This window comes from Erithacus rubecula, assembly GCF_903797595.1.
Source record: "Erithacus rubecula genome assembly, chromosome: Z".
NCBI classification, from domain to species: domain Eukaryota; kingdom Metazoa; phylum Chordata; class Aves; order Passeriformes; family Muscicapidae; genus Erithacus; species Erithacus rubecula.
Window position 1 is genome coordinate 17,892,076 of NC_136661.1, and position 14,034 is coordinate 17,906,109.

At 42.7% G+C, this 14,034-nt stretch overlaps 1 protein-coding gene across 1 annotated transcript; it reads right to left on the bottom strand.

The window, feature by feature from the left end:
- Positions 1–2,203: 2,203 nt before the first annotated feature.
- Positions 2,204–13,652, bottom strand: ISL1 (ISL LIM homeobox 1). Its single transcript, XM_079330402.1, has 7 exons — positions 13,570–13,652; positions 13,276–13,384; positions 12,199–12,388; positions 8,947–9,206; positions 6,573–6,859; positions 5,001–5,168; positions 2,204–2,695 (listed from the first exon to the last, which is right to left on the bottom strand). Exons 2-7 carry the CDS (start codon positions 13,301–13,303, stop codon positions 2,579–2,581), a joined length of 1,050 nt encoding a protein of 349 aa, XP_079186528.1. The 5' UTR covers positions 13,304–13,384; positions 13,570–13,652; the 3' UTR covers positions 2,204–2,578.
- Positions 13,653–14,034: the final 382 nt, after the last annotated feature.

The window sequence follows — 14,034 nt, forward strand, 5'->3', positions numbered from 1 at the left end:
AGAGCGACTCCAACAACTCACACGTCAGACCACCGGGCAGAAATGATACCCCTTCTCCCTCCCGCCCCCCGAAGCGCCGTACCAATCCTCTGATCCTGCATGAAAACACAAGGGTTACTGATCACACAGTTTAAGGTAAATTTCATATTTATTTAAATATTTATCAAGTACTCAAAAATGTATTACACTTGAGCATACAAAATGAATCCAGTTTCTAATCAGGATGATTGAAATCCTTGTATTAGATTTTAACATTTTCTTAATGTTCTCTGTACTGTCGAAATGGTTTGTCTATAGCTGAGCTTGCTCAGGGTGGGCTGAGATGGTGAGGAGGGAGGGAAAAGAAGGTTATGTTAAGAAAACATTGGGGTTTGGAGTAACTGACATGCAAACCAACTTGTCTTTGTCAGACTGAAAATCTCTGTATGTTCCAGTCCTTCAGGGTGTTTTAAAGTGAACCTTTGTCTTGTGCTGCCCGAGAGCACTAGGGAGCACTTGGATTGGAGCAAAAACAACCCTTTCCCTTTTTTTTTTTTTTTTTTTAAATTTACTTCTTTCTACCTTTCTCCAAGAAATCGCCCACGATTCTAGCTTTCACCACCCTCTGCCCCGCAAATCAAAAAAAGGAAGAGAAGAGGGAGTGAAGAGAGGGAAGTCGACAGAAAATAAGGAACATATTCGTGCAATTTCACAGCAATATCCCCGACAGAAATATCCCCACAACTATTCCTCCTGCAGCATTATTAAATTGTTTTGACAGCAGACATTGATAAATAATGGTCATACTTGACTTGTTAAGCAAAAAGCATCCCTTTTATCAGGAGCTTATACTTAAAGTACAGGTCACTTCAACAATCTCAACAACGAGGCTTTGGTATACAGCACTTTCTTTTTATTATTTTTTTAAAAATATCAGAACTCGGCAAAAAGCCTGAGCTCTCAGTTCTTTAGATGTCTTAAGGTTATGTCTGATCATGCCTAGAGTAATATCACTTTTAAGGGCAAGGGATGGGGTGGGGGAACAAGAGACTTTCTAATGTTATCGATTGAAAGCTAAGGCATCCAACTAGCCCTGATACAGTTGTTGAAACGGAAATTTACAAGCTGGTCGTTAATACTTGCAATAAAATATCACACTCCTTTTATTCACTAACGACCGGCTTTGCATGCAATATTTTATTTCAGGTATTTTAGCTGCTAACCTGTAAATATTTAAAAAGAGGGAACTTTGTTCATTATTTAATGTTAATATTATTATTAATATTATTATTATTATTTCTATTCCAAACGCTTATCTAGTGAAATAGTCCTGAAGATATAATAATTCTACATATGGCGCTTTTATTTCACATCATATTTAAGGAAAGAAAAAGGACAAAACACATAGAATTAGACATATAATCCAAAGACCACGGTACAACCTTTTCTTTTTTTTTTCTTTTTTCTTTTTTACTTCAGCAAACAAAAAAATAGTCAACTGACATGAAAAGTGGCAAGTCTTCTGATAATAAATAATAAATTACTTTATAATTTTGCAATGCAAGAGCAAACAAAAGGAGTGATTTTTTTTTTCCTTTTCACTTTTCCTTTTTTTTTTTTTTTACTTTTTTTTCCTACTTTTTTTTTTTTTTCCTAGAGAGTGAGAGAGAAAAAGAAAGGAAAGAGAGAAAAACAGTCGTTATAACCAATGACTATACACATCTCTGGGGGAGGGGAAGGTTCTTGGGCGGACACATTTCAAACACAATCCCGAGACGCTTTGTGGCAAAATAGAGGTATACCTTGTTGCAATGTTTTTGTTAATATATATATATAAATCGCCTTTAAAGAGGAATCCAAAAACCTATTTTTAATCGCATCACACTTAATAGGGGGTGGATCTCAACCAAACAAAATCAAAACCCCGCTACAGGCATGCTAGAAGAGACCCAGGAAAGAACCCCTTGTTAAGAGTCAGCTAAAAACAACATTGCAAACCAACGCAGCTCCACCTTCCTGCAAGGAATCTTTCAACAATGCAGGGCTGAACCGTCTCTTTCCTGATGATGGAAAACCTACTGGAGCTTCTTTTGGCAAGGCTATCCCCAATATAGAAACAGCACCATTCGGAATGGGAGGGACCGGATAGAAAGTCCCTCTACCTTGGTTTCTCCCTAAGATGTGCAGTCAAATGAAAAGATTTCTTTTTTTTTTTTTTTTTTTTTTTTTTTTTTTTTTTTTTTTTTTTTTCTCTTTGAGATCCACGGGTACAAATCCACTATATTTGGAAAACGTCTTTTCCACACTCCTCTGATCATTGAAAAGCGCAGGGTTTGTGGGGGTTTGTGGTTCTTTTAAGTATTATTTTTTCTAGTAAGATCCCATGATTGTCTTCACAGTGTTGCTACCATATTACCTTGTCTTTTCAGATATGACTCCGTTCATCTCATGGAACAGTTCCTTGCTAGGTTCATTACAGGGTTGTTAAATATTCTTTCCCCCTAAATTTTCGAAGTCCCAACACGTTCACTTTCCCACTCTCTTCAACAGGGGTGAGGGTAAGGGCAGAAACAACAACAGATATTTGAATGAATGTTCCTCATGCCTCAATAGGACTGGCTACCATGCTGTTGGGTGTATCTGGCAGCTGAGAGGACATCGATGCTACTTCACTTCCAGTGGAATTGGAACCAGGTCCTCCTTCTGAAAAATTAACCTGCCAAAAAAAAAAAAAAAAAAAAAAAAAAAAAAAAAAAGAAAAAAGGAAAAAAAAAAGGAAAAAAAAGAGAGAGAGAAAAAAAAGAAGAAAAATAAGAAAAAGAACTGTTGCTACAACTGTAAAACTCAAAGAAAAGTAGCAGACAAAGAAGAACACAAAAATAAATATACAAGGCATGCAGCCAATAGGCCTGATACATCTCCACGGGAGGCTGTGTCACTGCTGGTTGCTCTGTTTTGCTTCCCCATTGACTTCACAGGAACCTTCTTCAGGCCTTCGGCCAAATCACCAATAAAAAGTAGATTAAAAAATAGAAAAAGAAGACTGAAAAAATCAAGCAAATAAACAAACAAACTTATTAATGAGGCCTTCTTCCCTGTCTTGCAAGAGTGGCAATCCCAATAGGATGTTCTAGTTAATTATTTAGCAGTGCACGTGTTTTCTTGACATGAAACTGAAAGATTACTTTTTTCCCCTTTTGTGCACATATCAAAATAAACCTGGAAGAAGTATCCAGGAGCAGAAGGCATTTGAAACCAGCCATCCTCTTTCATTTGTGATTCGAGGCTGTGCTATCTCTTCTTAATGAGAGTCTGTTTGATAAAAAAGGTCACACTATTCCATCCTAATGTGCCCCGCTGCTCCCGTTAGTTTAGGAGTAGTGCTGGGAAAAGGCATGACTTGAAGGGTGGAGCTCTGTTAATCCAGAAGCATTTCTTTGGCACCTATTTAGCTGGCCAATTCTGTGATTAAGGCCCTTTCCAGATTAGAGCCGTGCTTGAAAGGCCAATGAACTTTCCTTCCACTATTCTTTAATTTAACTCTTTTCAGTATCACATATTATGTTCGAATGTATATCAATACAATGTGTGTACCTAATGGCTTATTTACCTATATGTGCATGTGTAATTGGACTATCCATCTTCCATCCTGCTTTTTTTTCCCCTTTTTTGAACTACTTAATACAAAATCTCACTGTATCAAAGATCTTTAAAGTCTCGTATTTTGTTAAGGCACAGTTAGTAAAGCAACCAAAGGTGATAATTTTTCTCCTGTCTGATGGACGGTTTGATTAAAGCAGGAAAAGCAGTGCTTGCTTTAGATGTAAGAGGATGCAAATAGCCCTGCTGCTATGCTACAGTTTCATGAGCAAGCATAGTGTGCCAGCTAGGAGAACACACTGCAGACTGCTGTTGGGCAAAAGAAAAGAGATTCTGCAGGAGAGCATGATACTAAACTGAAAAGGTCTGAACACAACGCTAGATTCAACTACAAACCTTTGCCTTCCATCACTTGGTGTATAAAAAAAAAAAAAAAAAAAAGAAAAAAAAAAGAAAAAAAAAAGAAAAGAGGGGGAAAAAAAAAAAAAAAAAAAAAAAAAGCCCAACAGATCAAAAAAATATTTACATGTTAATTTTTCGTAACTGTTATTCTAAATCCCTGAAATACTAAATTCAACGTACCTTATTATTTTAAAGATCTGGTTTTAACACACTTAGGGCAGGAAACTGACTTAAGACTGAACTTCTCTCCTTAATCCACCTTGTTGTGCCTAGGCGTTGTAGGTGATATGGTCCCATAAGGGCTGCCAAGTGATGTAGGCATAAGGAAGTGAGTTAAGGACAGAATTTATTCTAAAAGATCTATTTTGTTTTGGCTTAAGATAGTTTATTATACTGCTCGAATTTTTCACCTAAATATGTACTAGCAATTTCCTTTCCAAAGAACAACACCTAATGTAAGCTATATATATGTGTATAGATTCATGTGTGTATATATAGATACACAAAGTTATATCCAGAAGTACGTGCTTAAGACACAGACTTCGAAATTTTAATTAAGAGATATTTGTCTAACAAAACAAAGGCCCTGGCTGACACTATAATCATGTATTTAAATTTCATCCTACAGCATAAAGGCAAAATCAGCCTGAAGTGAGAGGGGTGAATCCTAGAAACTGTTTTCACAAATGTAAGTACAATTTAGTGACATATAAAGAATGTTTCCGTGAAGTGCTTTCAGTTTTCAGGAGTGTGCGAGCTATTACCAGACCTGAGTCCAGCCTTATCCAAACTCACACTCAACTCAGAAATATCTCTGCTGTACACTAAGATCGATTTTGCACCAAGCTCTGTGAAATCACTTCAGTTCTCTGCTTTTACAGATGCAGTCATGCCCACCTTGCAATTTCTGGAAAACCCAGCTAATCTGGGTTGCTTGTCTCTCTGAGAGCCTCTGGCACCTGGAGTGGATCGCCCATTGCTCTGGCCCGGGTACCGGCTGGCTGGGAACCGACACTTACTAGTTGCTGAAAAGCAGGTTGGTCTATGTCACTCTGCAATGCGAAGTCACTCAGTACTTTCCAGGGCGGCTGGTAACTCTGCACCTCCACGGGGTTCGCCTGCAAACCGCCGTCATGTCTCTCCGGACTAGCAGCCACCATTGGAGTTCCTGTCATCCCTTGGATATTCTGTAAACAGCCCAGCAAAAGATGTTAATGAGCTTGGTTAGCTTTATTGTGTATAAACGCTGAGTCAATAAACTGCTTTCTATCTTATCTATACGGTCGCTTGTATTTGCTTTGTTAATCTGCTGTGAATGTCTTACTCTATTCTGCTCTAGGTCAGCCTGTTTCTACTTGCTGCATTTATCACGGTGGAAGTTTACTTTCTTTTCCTTTAATCCTCCTATTCGTCTCAAGGCATTACCCCTCCGCCCCAAATTCTCTTGAACACGAGCGCTCTGCATCTCGCCCACGGGAGTCTCAGAACGAGAAATGGTTAATCCCGCTCACTTCTATAGCTCGCATCCAGTCGGGTTTTGTTTTGCGTGACCTTAACTGGATCGTATATCCAGCGCACAGCAAACCCGGGGTACGTCATTATTGGGCTCTTAAAAAAAAAAAAAAAAAAAAAAAAAAAAAAAAAAATCCCCAGCCCTCTCAATATACCCTGTGATACAGGCACAGTGTACAACATAACTCCAAGCCTCGACGAATAGATTGTTCAGGCGAGTTAATAACACCGTGTTTTATTGCATTCCAACAGGGTAAAATGAAACTCCTTAAATTCCACTTAACTAGGCAGCCTTATGAATTAATAGTCATTCTCGGGTCAGTCAATATACACAAGGAGAATAACAGACTCTTCTTCAAGTGGACTTAAAATAACAATAAAAAAGAAACAAATTTGGCTTAAAATGGAGACAGACAATTTGGTCTCCTGATCCCAGTGCATGCCACTTGTTTACATCACTCATGCATATATCTGGAGAAAAGAACTCTACATAGATATAACTATATATAAATTAACCTGTAAACACTATGGTAATTCAGAAAAATTTGCATTGCATTTGTCCTTTTCTGCACTAAGTGCACTGACAAACACACACACTTCGTAGTATATAAACTGCTAAGAAAAACACCTCTTATTTTATTTTTACTTTGGTTTTTTTAAAGTATATTTACTTCTGGGTTTACTCCTGTTTAAAAACACGGAAAGACGTCATTTTCTCCTTAAAGACTTCTTTGCATTTACAAAATATTAGACGAGACTGAGTTTATTACATCCCATAAGCTCTGCAGATTTCATTCACGCTACAGAGAAGTTAGTCCAAGCTACTGCGAATTCTTAGTGCCACAAATTCTAAGTATGCTTGAACAGCCTAAATAGGTTCCTCGTTGTGGTCTGTTTCTATTGCACTGGCAGCAGAAACTAAAGGTAATGGCTAAGCGGTATCGTTTTTTTGTTTTCAGGGGGACCGCAAAAAATTAACAGCATCAAGCCGAGCCCTGGAGCTGTCCGGGCCGAACATACACCAAGCGTCTCTCCTTGGGAATTAAGGCAGCACACGGACAGAGGCTGAAGTCACTTACAGTTTTGTCATTGGGTTGCTGCTGCTGAAGTTGCTTCATCATAATGCTCCTTTTTTTGTCCTTGCATCGCTTGTTTTGAAACCAAACCCTGATGACCCTCGGGCTGAGGCCAGTCATTTCTACCAGTTGCTCCTTCATGAGGGCGTCAGGTCTGGGGTTGGCAGCGTAGCAGGTCCTCAAGGTGTGAAGCTGTTTTTCATTAAGGACAGTCCGGACTCGGGTGGTTTTCTCGGGCTGCTTGTGGACATGGGGCCGCAGAGCTGGCTGTCTGGCAGAGATAGGTTCTGCTGTAAGGGAAGGGGAAGGGAGGGACAGGATCCCCATGAGTAGGAAGCAGGGAGTTTGTAGAGACTATGAATCTAAGCTGGTGGGACAGGGGAAGGTGGCGGGCGGAGGAGCGGGGATGGGGGGTGATGAACCCTCTTTCAAAGGCCATGCAAGCACTCAGATCTATCGGAGCTGCTGCAGCCTCCTCTGCTTTATGCACTAGTGGAGTGACTGACATTTCTGACTCCACAGACAATTAATTTGCAAAAACAAACCACCCCCCTAAAACCCCTAATGACAGAAGCTTGAACCTGTATGAAACTTGACAGGGGAGGGCAAGTTAGCTAAGGTGTATGTGCGCTAGGAAAGCAGCAGGAGGGCTTTATGTATTTATTTCCTGACAAATAACTAAAACAGACTTCTTGGCCCAAAAATTAGTGAAGGAATACTTCTTAAATTAATCATAATTCGAGTCTGCTTCTTGTACAGTGAATCTAGCTCATTTTAGCCAGAAGCCCTGATAACGTGCAACAGCTCCCGGCAGTTTGATGCTTCCAAACCAGAGCAAAACAAGCCAAATCCTCTACACCATGCCAATGGGGAAGAGGAAAAAAAAAACAACCAAAAAACAACCAAAGAAAGTAAAAAATAAAAAAAAAATAATAAAAAAAAAAAGAAACTAAAACAAAACAAAACAAAAAGCCTGTGGAAGCTCCGTATCTCAAAGCACAGTAGATGGGATTTATCTTAAAAAGTGGAGGCGCTGGGCGCATTTGCTTATACTTTCCATGAATAATTTAAAAATTATTAGTATTTTTAAAAGGCGAGCAAGCCCAGCAACTCATGGAAACTGCCAAGAAACGCAAAACTACGGGTGGCATCACATCAAGAGTTCGAAGTGTTCCTGTGGTTCTGCTATTCTTCTGTGCGTTGTGTAGCTGTAGCTATTATGTGTAATCTGACCCAGTCGAGGGAAAAATAAAAACAGTACCTTTTTTTTTTTTTTTTTTTTTTTTTTTCTGAAGCTGTTTAGCTAACAATCAGAAGTGCTCGCTTTTGTACAGACGGGTTCCGACTTTTCTAATTGTAACAATACATCAGCAAATGCGATGACGAAAATACGAAGGCTTCAAATCTTATCAGTATTGTACCTGCCGACATACAAAGCCTTTCGGAGACATGCACAAACATGATATGGGGAGCACAGTCTCTCTAGAATTCTGCCCTGATCAGTTACGGGATTATTTCTCCCTATATATAGATATGTCACCTGAAAGCAGCTCAGAAGAGGGAAATGAACCTGTTTTAGAATAGCTGTATTTGTAAATAACTTTTCGAGTTACAGTTACTTGCACAGCAAAAACGCCGGCCAACCTTGCATTGTCCAGCCTAGCTAGCCTCAGAGAAGTGTCCCTTCCTAAAGCTAAGAGTCTCTGAGAATGTGACTTCCAGTCGAGAACTGGAAGTGCGAATGAAGTTGTAAGGTGGGGCGACTCTGAAGTTACAAGGTTAGTTTTGAGATGAAATTCTCATCAAATTACATGAAACGTTTCAAGAAGGCAAGAGTCGCTTTAAAAGGCAATTACCGAAGATTAGCTTGTTGACAGTTTTAAATTACAGCCTAAGCGCCAGCCTGTAGTTATGAAGTCTATCTCTTTTCAGACCCCACTTCCTCTAGCTCTCAGAGCAGCGTCTCCGCTCGCTCCTGAGGCAGCGGAGGGGTCTGAAAGCGCAGACCTGCTCTCCGCAGCAGCTTGTCCCTCCCCGGCTCAGGGCTGCCCGGGCTCGGGGAGGCTGGCGGAGGAATCCCGCACCCGGTGCGCGGCGGGGGCAGGAGCAGGGCAGGCCGGCCGGGGCGCGGCCCCTCCGCAGGTGTTCCGCCCCAGCGTCCCGCCAACGCGGGCGTTTCTGGCTGCTGCTGAACCCGCAGCGGCCCCGGGCGTGAGGCGCGGCCCCGCCGCCGCCTCTCCGCGGGCATGCACGCCCACGGCCGGCTCTCCACGGAGGCGTGGGACCCTCTGTGACCGCGGGGCTCTCCCCGCCGCGCGGAGCGGGACCGGGCATCACCAAACCCCGCGGTCTCCGAGGCGCTGGGCGCGGGCGGTACCTGCCATCTGCAGCGGCCGAGCGGGATGCAGGGGGCTGAGAGGGTCCCCGCCGCCCAAGCTGGCCCTCTCCACCACGTCGTGGTCTGCCCGGCAGAAGAGGCCATCCTCTCGCAGAGCAAATTCATCGCCGGGGATGAGCTGGCGGCTGCAGGCCACGCAGCGAAAACACTCGATGTGGTACACCTTGGCGCGGGCGCGCATCACGAAGTCATTCTTGCTGAAGCCGATGCTGCATTTGGCGCACTTGATGCCGTATAACCTGAGCAGGGCCCAGCCCAGAAAGAAGGAGAAGGGAGGGAAGGAGGGAGAGCACGGGAGGGGGAAGGGGGAGGGCAGGGAAGGGGCGGGGGGGGGGGGGGGGAGGGGGGGAGAAGGAAAGGGAAAAAGAAAGAGGTTTTCACTCCCGCTCGTGGGCAGCCCCTGGCCCCGCGTAGACGCGTCACTAACAATCCACTGCTTTAAAAAGCGTGGAAAATACAGAAGCCAGAAGGCGCAAGGAATAAACCGGGTTCACTCGCAGTCCTGATACCCGTGCCGTAAAAGGCAAAGTGGACACAAACACACCGGTGGGAGAGTTGGGAGGCAGAGGTGTAAAAAGAAACAAAAAACGACCCCCTTTCTTCCCGAGGATATCCGACCTCTCCCTCTCGCCCCAGCGCTCGGGCTGCTGCAGGAGTGGGGCTATCCCTGCTTTCCCCCTGCCTCCTCACCTGACCTAGACTGGCCCGGGGCTGAACTGGACTACCCGGGCACATCAGGGCAAGGCGACACTGCCGAGCTGCCTTCTCATACCAAACGTGCTAGCTTCAGCAAATTGCGATACTTTTTGAGCGGAACCCACTCGAGACTTGTGCCGCTTGATGTGTGCTCGGACTGCCGTCAACTCAGCTCCGGGACCCAGCAGGGTTGGCTGCCAGCGCAGGGTCTCTTGCCCTAGTCTCCTCTCGCAAGATTAATTTAATACAACAATATAAGCATAACACACATGCCTCCTCAGGCTCACATATACAGTAGTGTAACTGCTGTCTCCCTGCCCCAACAAAAAGGCAGTTTCGGTGCTCTAGCTCTGCAGTTTGTCTCTACCTCAGGGTCTCTGCCCCCTCTCCTCCTCCTGACGCTCCCACCTTGAGCCGGGGCTCAATCGCTCCAGCAGGAATGAAAGGGCAAACTCTCGCTGACAGCCCCACAAAGCAAATTATGAGTTTCTAGAGGGTGGTGGGCTCCTCATCTCACGTGGAGGAGGAGACGACAGTTCACCCACCAGTAGAAAAACACAACAAAATGCTCCAACACGAGTGTCGAACTGCACATTCTCTTGTCTCCTACAGGGTCCTTTTATGCAGAAGTCCTTGGTATGATTAAAATTAACATCTTTCCACAAATGTACGAGTACATGCACTTATGCACGCTCACAACCCACAGAACTGTGAAAACTGCTCCTAAAACTGAGCTAATATTTATCCCCACCAATTTCTTCACCAGCATACTTCCTTAGAGATACAGTCTGTAATGTATGCTTGTGAGTACACACTTCTTCAGCTTTTATGGCTATAGAAGTGTACTAATCCTGTATTCAGGGCTACATAAACACGAATTGCACAGTTTTGAGGAAAAAAAAAAATCCGAACGGCTAGACAGCAAAATGACGGAGTGATCGTAAAGTAGGTGCATTCATAGGTACAAAAGTTGCGGTTGTTGCCCACAGGTTTGACACTTAGATATTAGCTCATGATCTAATTCAAAGCCAAATTGCAGGTAATGTACTTTTTACTTTTTAAATCGTAGTAAATTAAATGTACTCTATATTAATCTAAAAGAGCTGATTTTTTTTTCCTGCTTAAATTTCTCCCGCTCAATTCTATAAGAAGGTAAATGAACATATTTTGGTGTAAATATTTTCCTTTCATTTGAATTTAGAGGAAGGATAACACCTTTAAGAGAAGGGTTCCAGCGTTCTTTTAAAAGTAAAGAATTGGAAAAAAAAAAAAAAGCGCTCTGGTTTTCGCCATTTTAGAACTTGGAGAATAATCTCACAATGGCTTGAAGGAATGGTTTGCTTATAAACTGTGGGCTAGAGAAGGAAAGACTCGAGGGTTTTATTTTAATTCAGTATTATACAGAAATCAGAAAGTATCTTAGGTGGCTAGGTGATTTGCTTCCAAAACTTCCTCAAAAAAAAACCAAAAACCCCAAAACAAACAACAACAACAAAAAAATAAACCCACAAAAACCTGTTCATACCTCAGTGTCATACAAACTTATGATTTGGCAAACCCAGTAGGCGACACTGAAACGGATCAACATGACCCAGGAGCACAAATAATAAACACACTCGAAATTCCTGCTTTGGTTTCTCTATAGTGTCAGCATTGGCAACTCTCACATTTTATCAGTTACCAGATTTTAATGTGAGGAAGGAAGCGGTTCCATTATCTAAATATACCCAATTGTTCGCGAACAGATGATGGGCAATTTGATCTGCTCTGTCTAATTCATCAGTACAGATAAGATAAGAAAGAAAAGGCAGTCAGATATCACCAAAGGGGTTAATATTTAAAAAAGATTAAATGTCAGTTATTTTAGCTAAGAAACATTTCGCTCATCTTCCAGTCCGAAGGAAATTTGGGGTTCCTTTTTTTTGTCCTTCTGTTTTGTTTTTTTTTTCTCTTTTGTTTGTTTGCTGTTTTTTGTTTTGTTTTGTTTTTGTTTTTGATAGGCCTAGGTTAAGTACGGTACTCTTTTATTTTCTTCCTTTTTTTTTTTTTTTTCCTTTTATTTTGTTTTTTTTCCCTACTCGTGTATTTATTTTTACGGCATACATGCTTGAAGTGCCTTTCTTTTGAATGCCACTATGTCTTTGCAGAAACACAAAGATGCGTTTCTCAGGTTGTCTTAGAAAGAGACCTATTCCCTGTTGCTCATAATATCTTCACTATTGAAGATATTCTTCGTTATCTGCATTTCCCCCCTGGTTAGAATCACAGGATGCATTGCCAATGTCCTCGGAAAGGTCCTACACAGTCTCGAGCCTAAGTCTAGCAATACAGATATTTGCATTTGAAAAGAAGAAATAAAAAACTTCGCTACTAACTTTTTTCCTCGCAGGTCTATTCATGGGAAAACACGTAAAAACATACCAATTAACTTTTACCCGTTTCCTCACTGTTTCCCCACTTAATTCCTCCGTCAAATTTATAAAGTTAAAAAAAAAAAAAATCTCACCGAACAATCAAACAACATAAATGGCGTACCTGATATAATCTCTTTTACAGTAGGTTTTGCCATCCCTAACAAAGCATGTACAGGTCTCGTCCAAATACTGATTACACTCTGCACACTTCAAACACGCCGCATGCCATTCCAAATCCGGAGAAACCCTCAGAATATACTGATCGTGAATTTGATTGCCGCAACCAACACATAGGGAAATCAGACGTTTTTCTGAAATGAAAATAAATACATGATTGACTAACCGTTTACTCTCCTACAGAGATAAACACACTTTTAATGTCATTCCCTTATAAAGCGTATTGTGGGAGAGTTGTTTGGTGTCTGCCTTTTTTTGTTTGTTTGTATATTCGGGGGGAGGGGGGTGATTTTTGGGGATTTTAGTTTTGTTCTTTTTTTTTTTCTTTTTTTTTTTTTTTTTTAAGAATATGACACTTTGGAGTGGTAATTGCAGTATGTAATCAAAACCTTGCCTCGCTTAGAAAGGAAGGGGAACACATGTTAAAATGCAAATGTGACGAATCTTCGGGGTGAAGGTCCTCATTTCACAAACCCTACACGGAATCAAAACTCCAAACTCCCAAGTGGTTTGATTTTTATTTTATTGTTTGCTTGTTTGAATGCCCTGCCTGACGAGGAGAGCACCTATGTGTTTCGTTTCGTATTTTAAGAGGCTCTGACTGGAAACGATGCAGCATGGTTGGGTGCACTTCCCACTCAGCCCTTTCCCTCAGAAGAAGGGACTCGAGGCTTCTAGCAAGAACAAGCATCATTACAGTTGTCACTTGCTCTCTTTTGCAAGTCTAATGCTAATACCCCTAGACCGACTAGGTGCTGGATAGTCAGCCTCAACACAGTCTATCAAGAGAAGAATTTAAGGCTCCGTGGTTGGAGACCCCATCAAAATCCCAAACTTTAAAAGAGAGTAGGACCCCAGGCTGTTAACATACAAGGCTACGACAGAGCAAGCATGCAGGCATGGTAACAAAGGCACCTTCTCTACCATTCAAATGAAGTTCAGCACTTCAGCAGTTCGTCTGCCTGAGACGATTACAATAGACAGCACATTTATTCCAACAACGGTAAAGATTCCGCCTTACTTTTTGGTGGGTCTCCCATGTCTCCCATATCTGTAAGAGGGTGTAATGTCCACAGTGAAATGGTGTACGGTTTCGTTTTAAGACCCCAAAGTAGGTTTGAGAGCTGTCGCTAAAAAAAGGAATAATAATAATAAAAAAAAAAAAAAAAAAAAAAAAAGTAGAAGTATTAACAGAGGCAAAAAAAAAAAAAAAAAAAAAAAAAAAAAGAAAAAAAGAAAAAAAAAAAAAAAAAAGAAAAATCGAAATCTGAAAAAAATAGTGGAGGAAAAAAAAGAAAATGGCACAAAACACCACCGGCGTGGGAGACACTGTCAGGGCTGCGGAGAGAGAAGGGGACGCGCGGTGAGGCGCAGTGCGGGGCGCGGCGCCGGGGGCGCGGCGGGGTCCGTCCACGCGTAGCGGCGCGGCGCGGCGCGGGAGCGGTGCGGAGCGGTGGCGGTGCGGCGCAGGAGCGGCGCGGAGGCGCGGTGCGGCGCGGTGCGGCGCGGTGCGGAGGCGCGGCGGTGCCGGACTGGGCGCTGGCGGCGCGGGCACTCGCCTCGCCCTTATCTCTTACTCAAACTTCTCTGCTCCAACTCAGCCCGCTCGCCATTGGCGCGACGTCACGCGCGGGCACGTCACGCCCGCGCACGCCCATTGGCTGCGGGCGGCGCGGCGCAGCTGCCCTCATTAGCATATCCCAGCGTCTGGCGGCGCGGCCGCCCGGCTCGGGCTCGCGCGGCCAACTTTTCCTCGCTCCTTATTTGTATTTCCCTTTAT

Excerpts from the sequence above, each read along its gene's own strand:
- ISL1 (XM_079330402.1), bottom strand. The coding sequence starts at position 13,303 with ATGGGAGACATGGGAGACCCACCAAAAA. Across the intron at positions 5,169-6,572 it reads AGCAACCCAATGACAAAACT|AATATCCAAGGGATGACAGG; the intron begins GTAAGTGACTTC and ends GGCTGTTTACAG. Across the intron at positions 2,696-5,000 it reads AACCTGCTTTTCAGCAACTA|GTTAATTTTTCAGAAGGAGG; the intron begins GTAAGTGTCGGT and ends TTTTTTTGGCAG.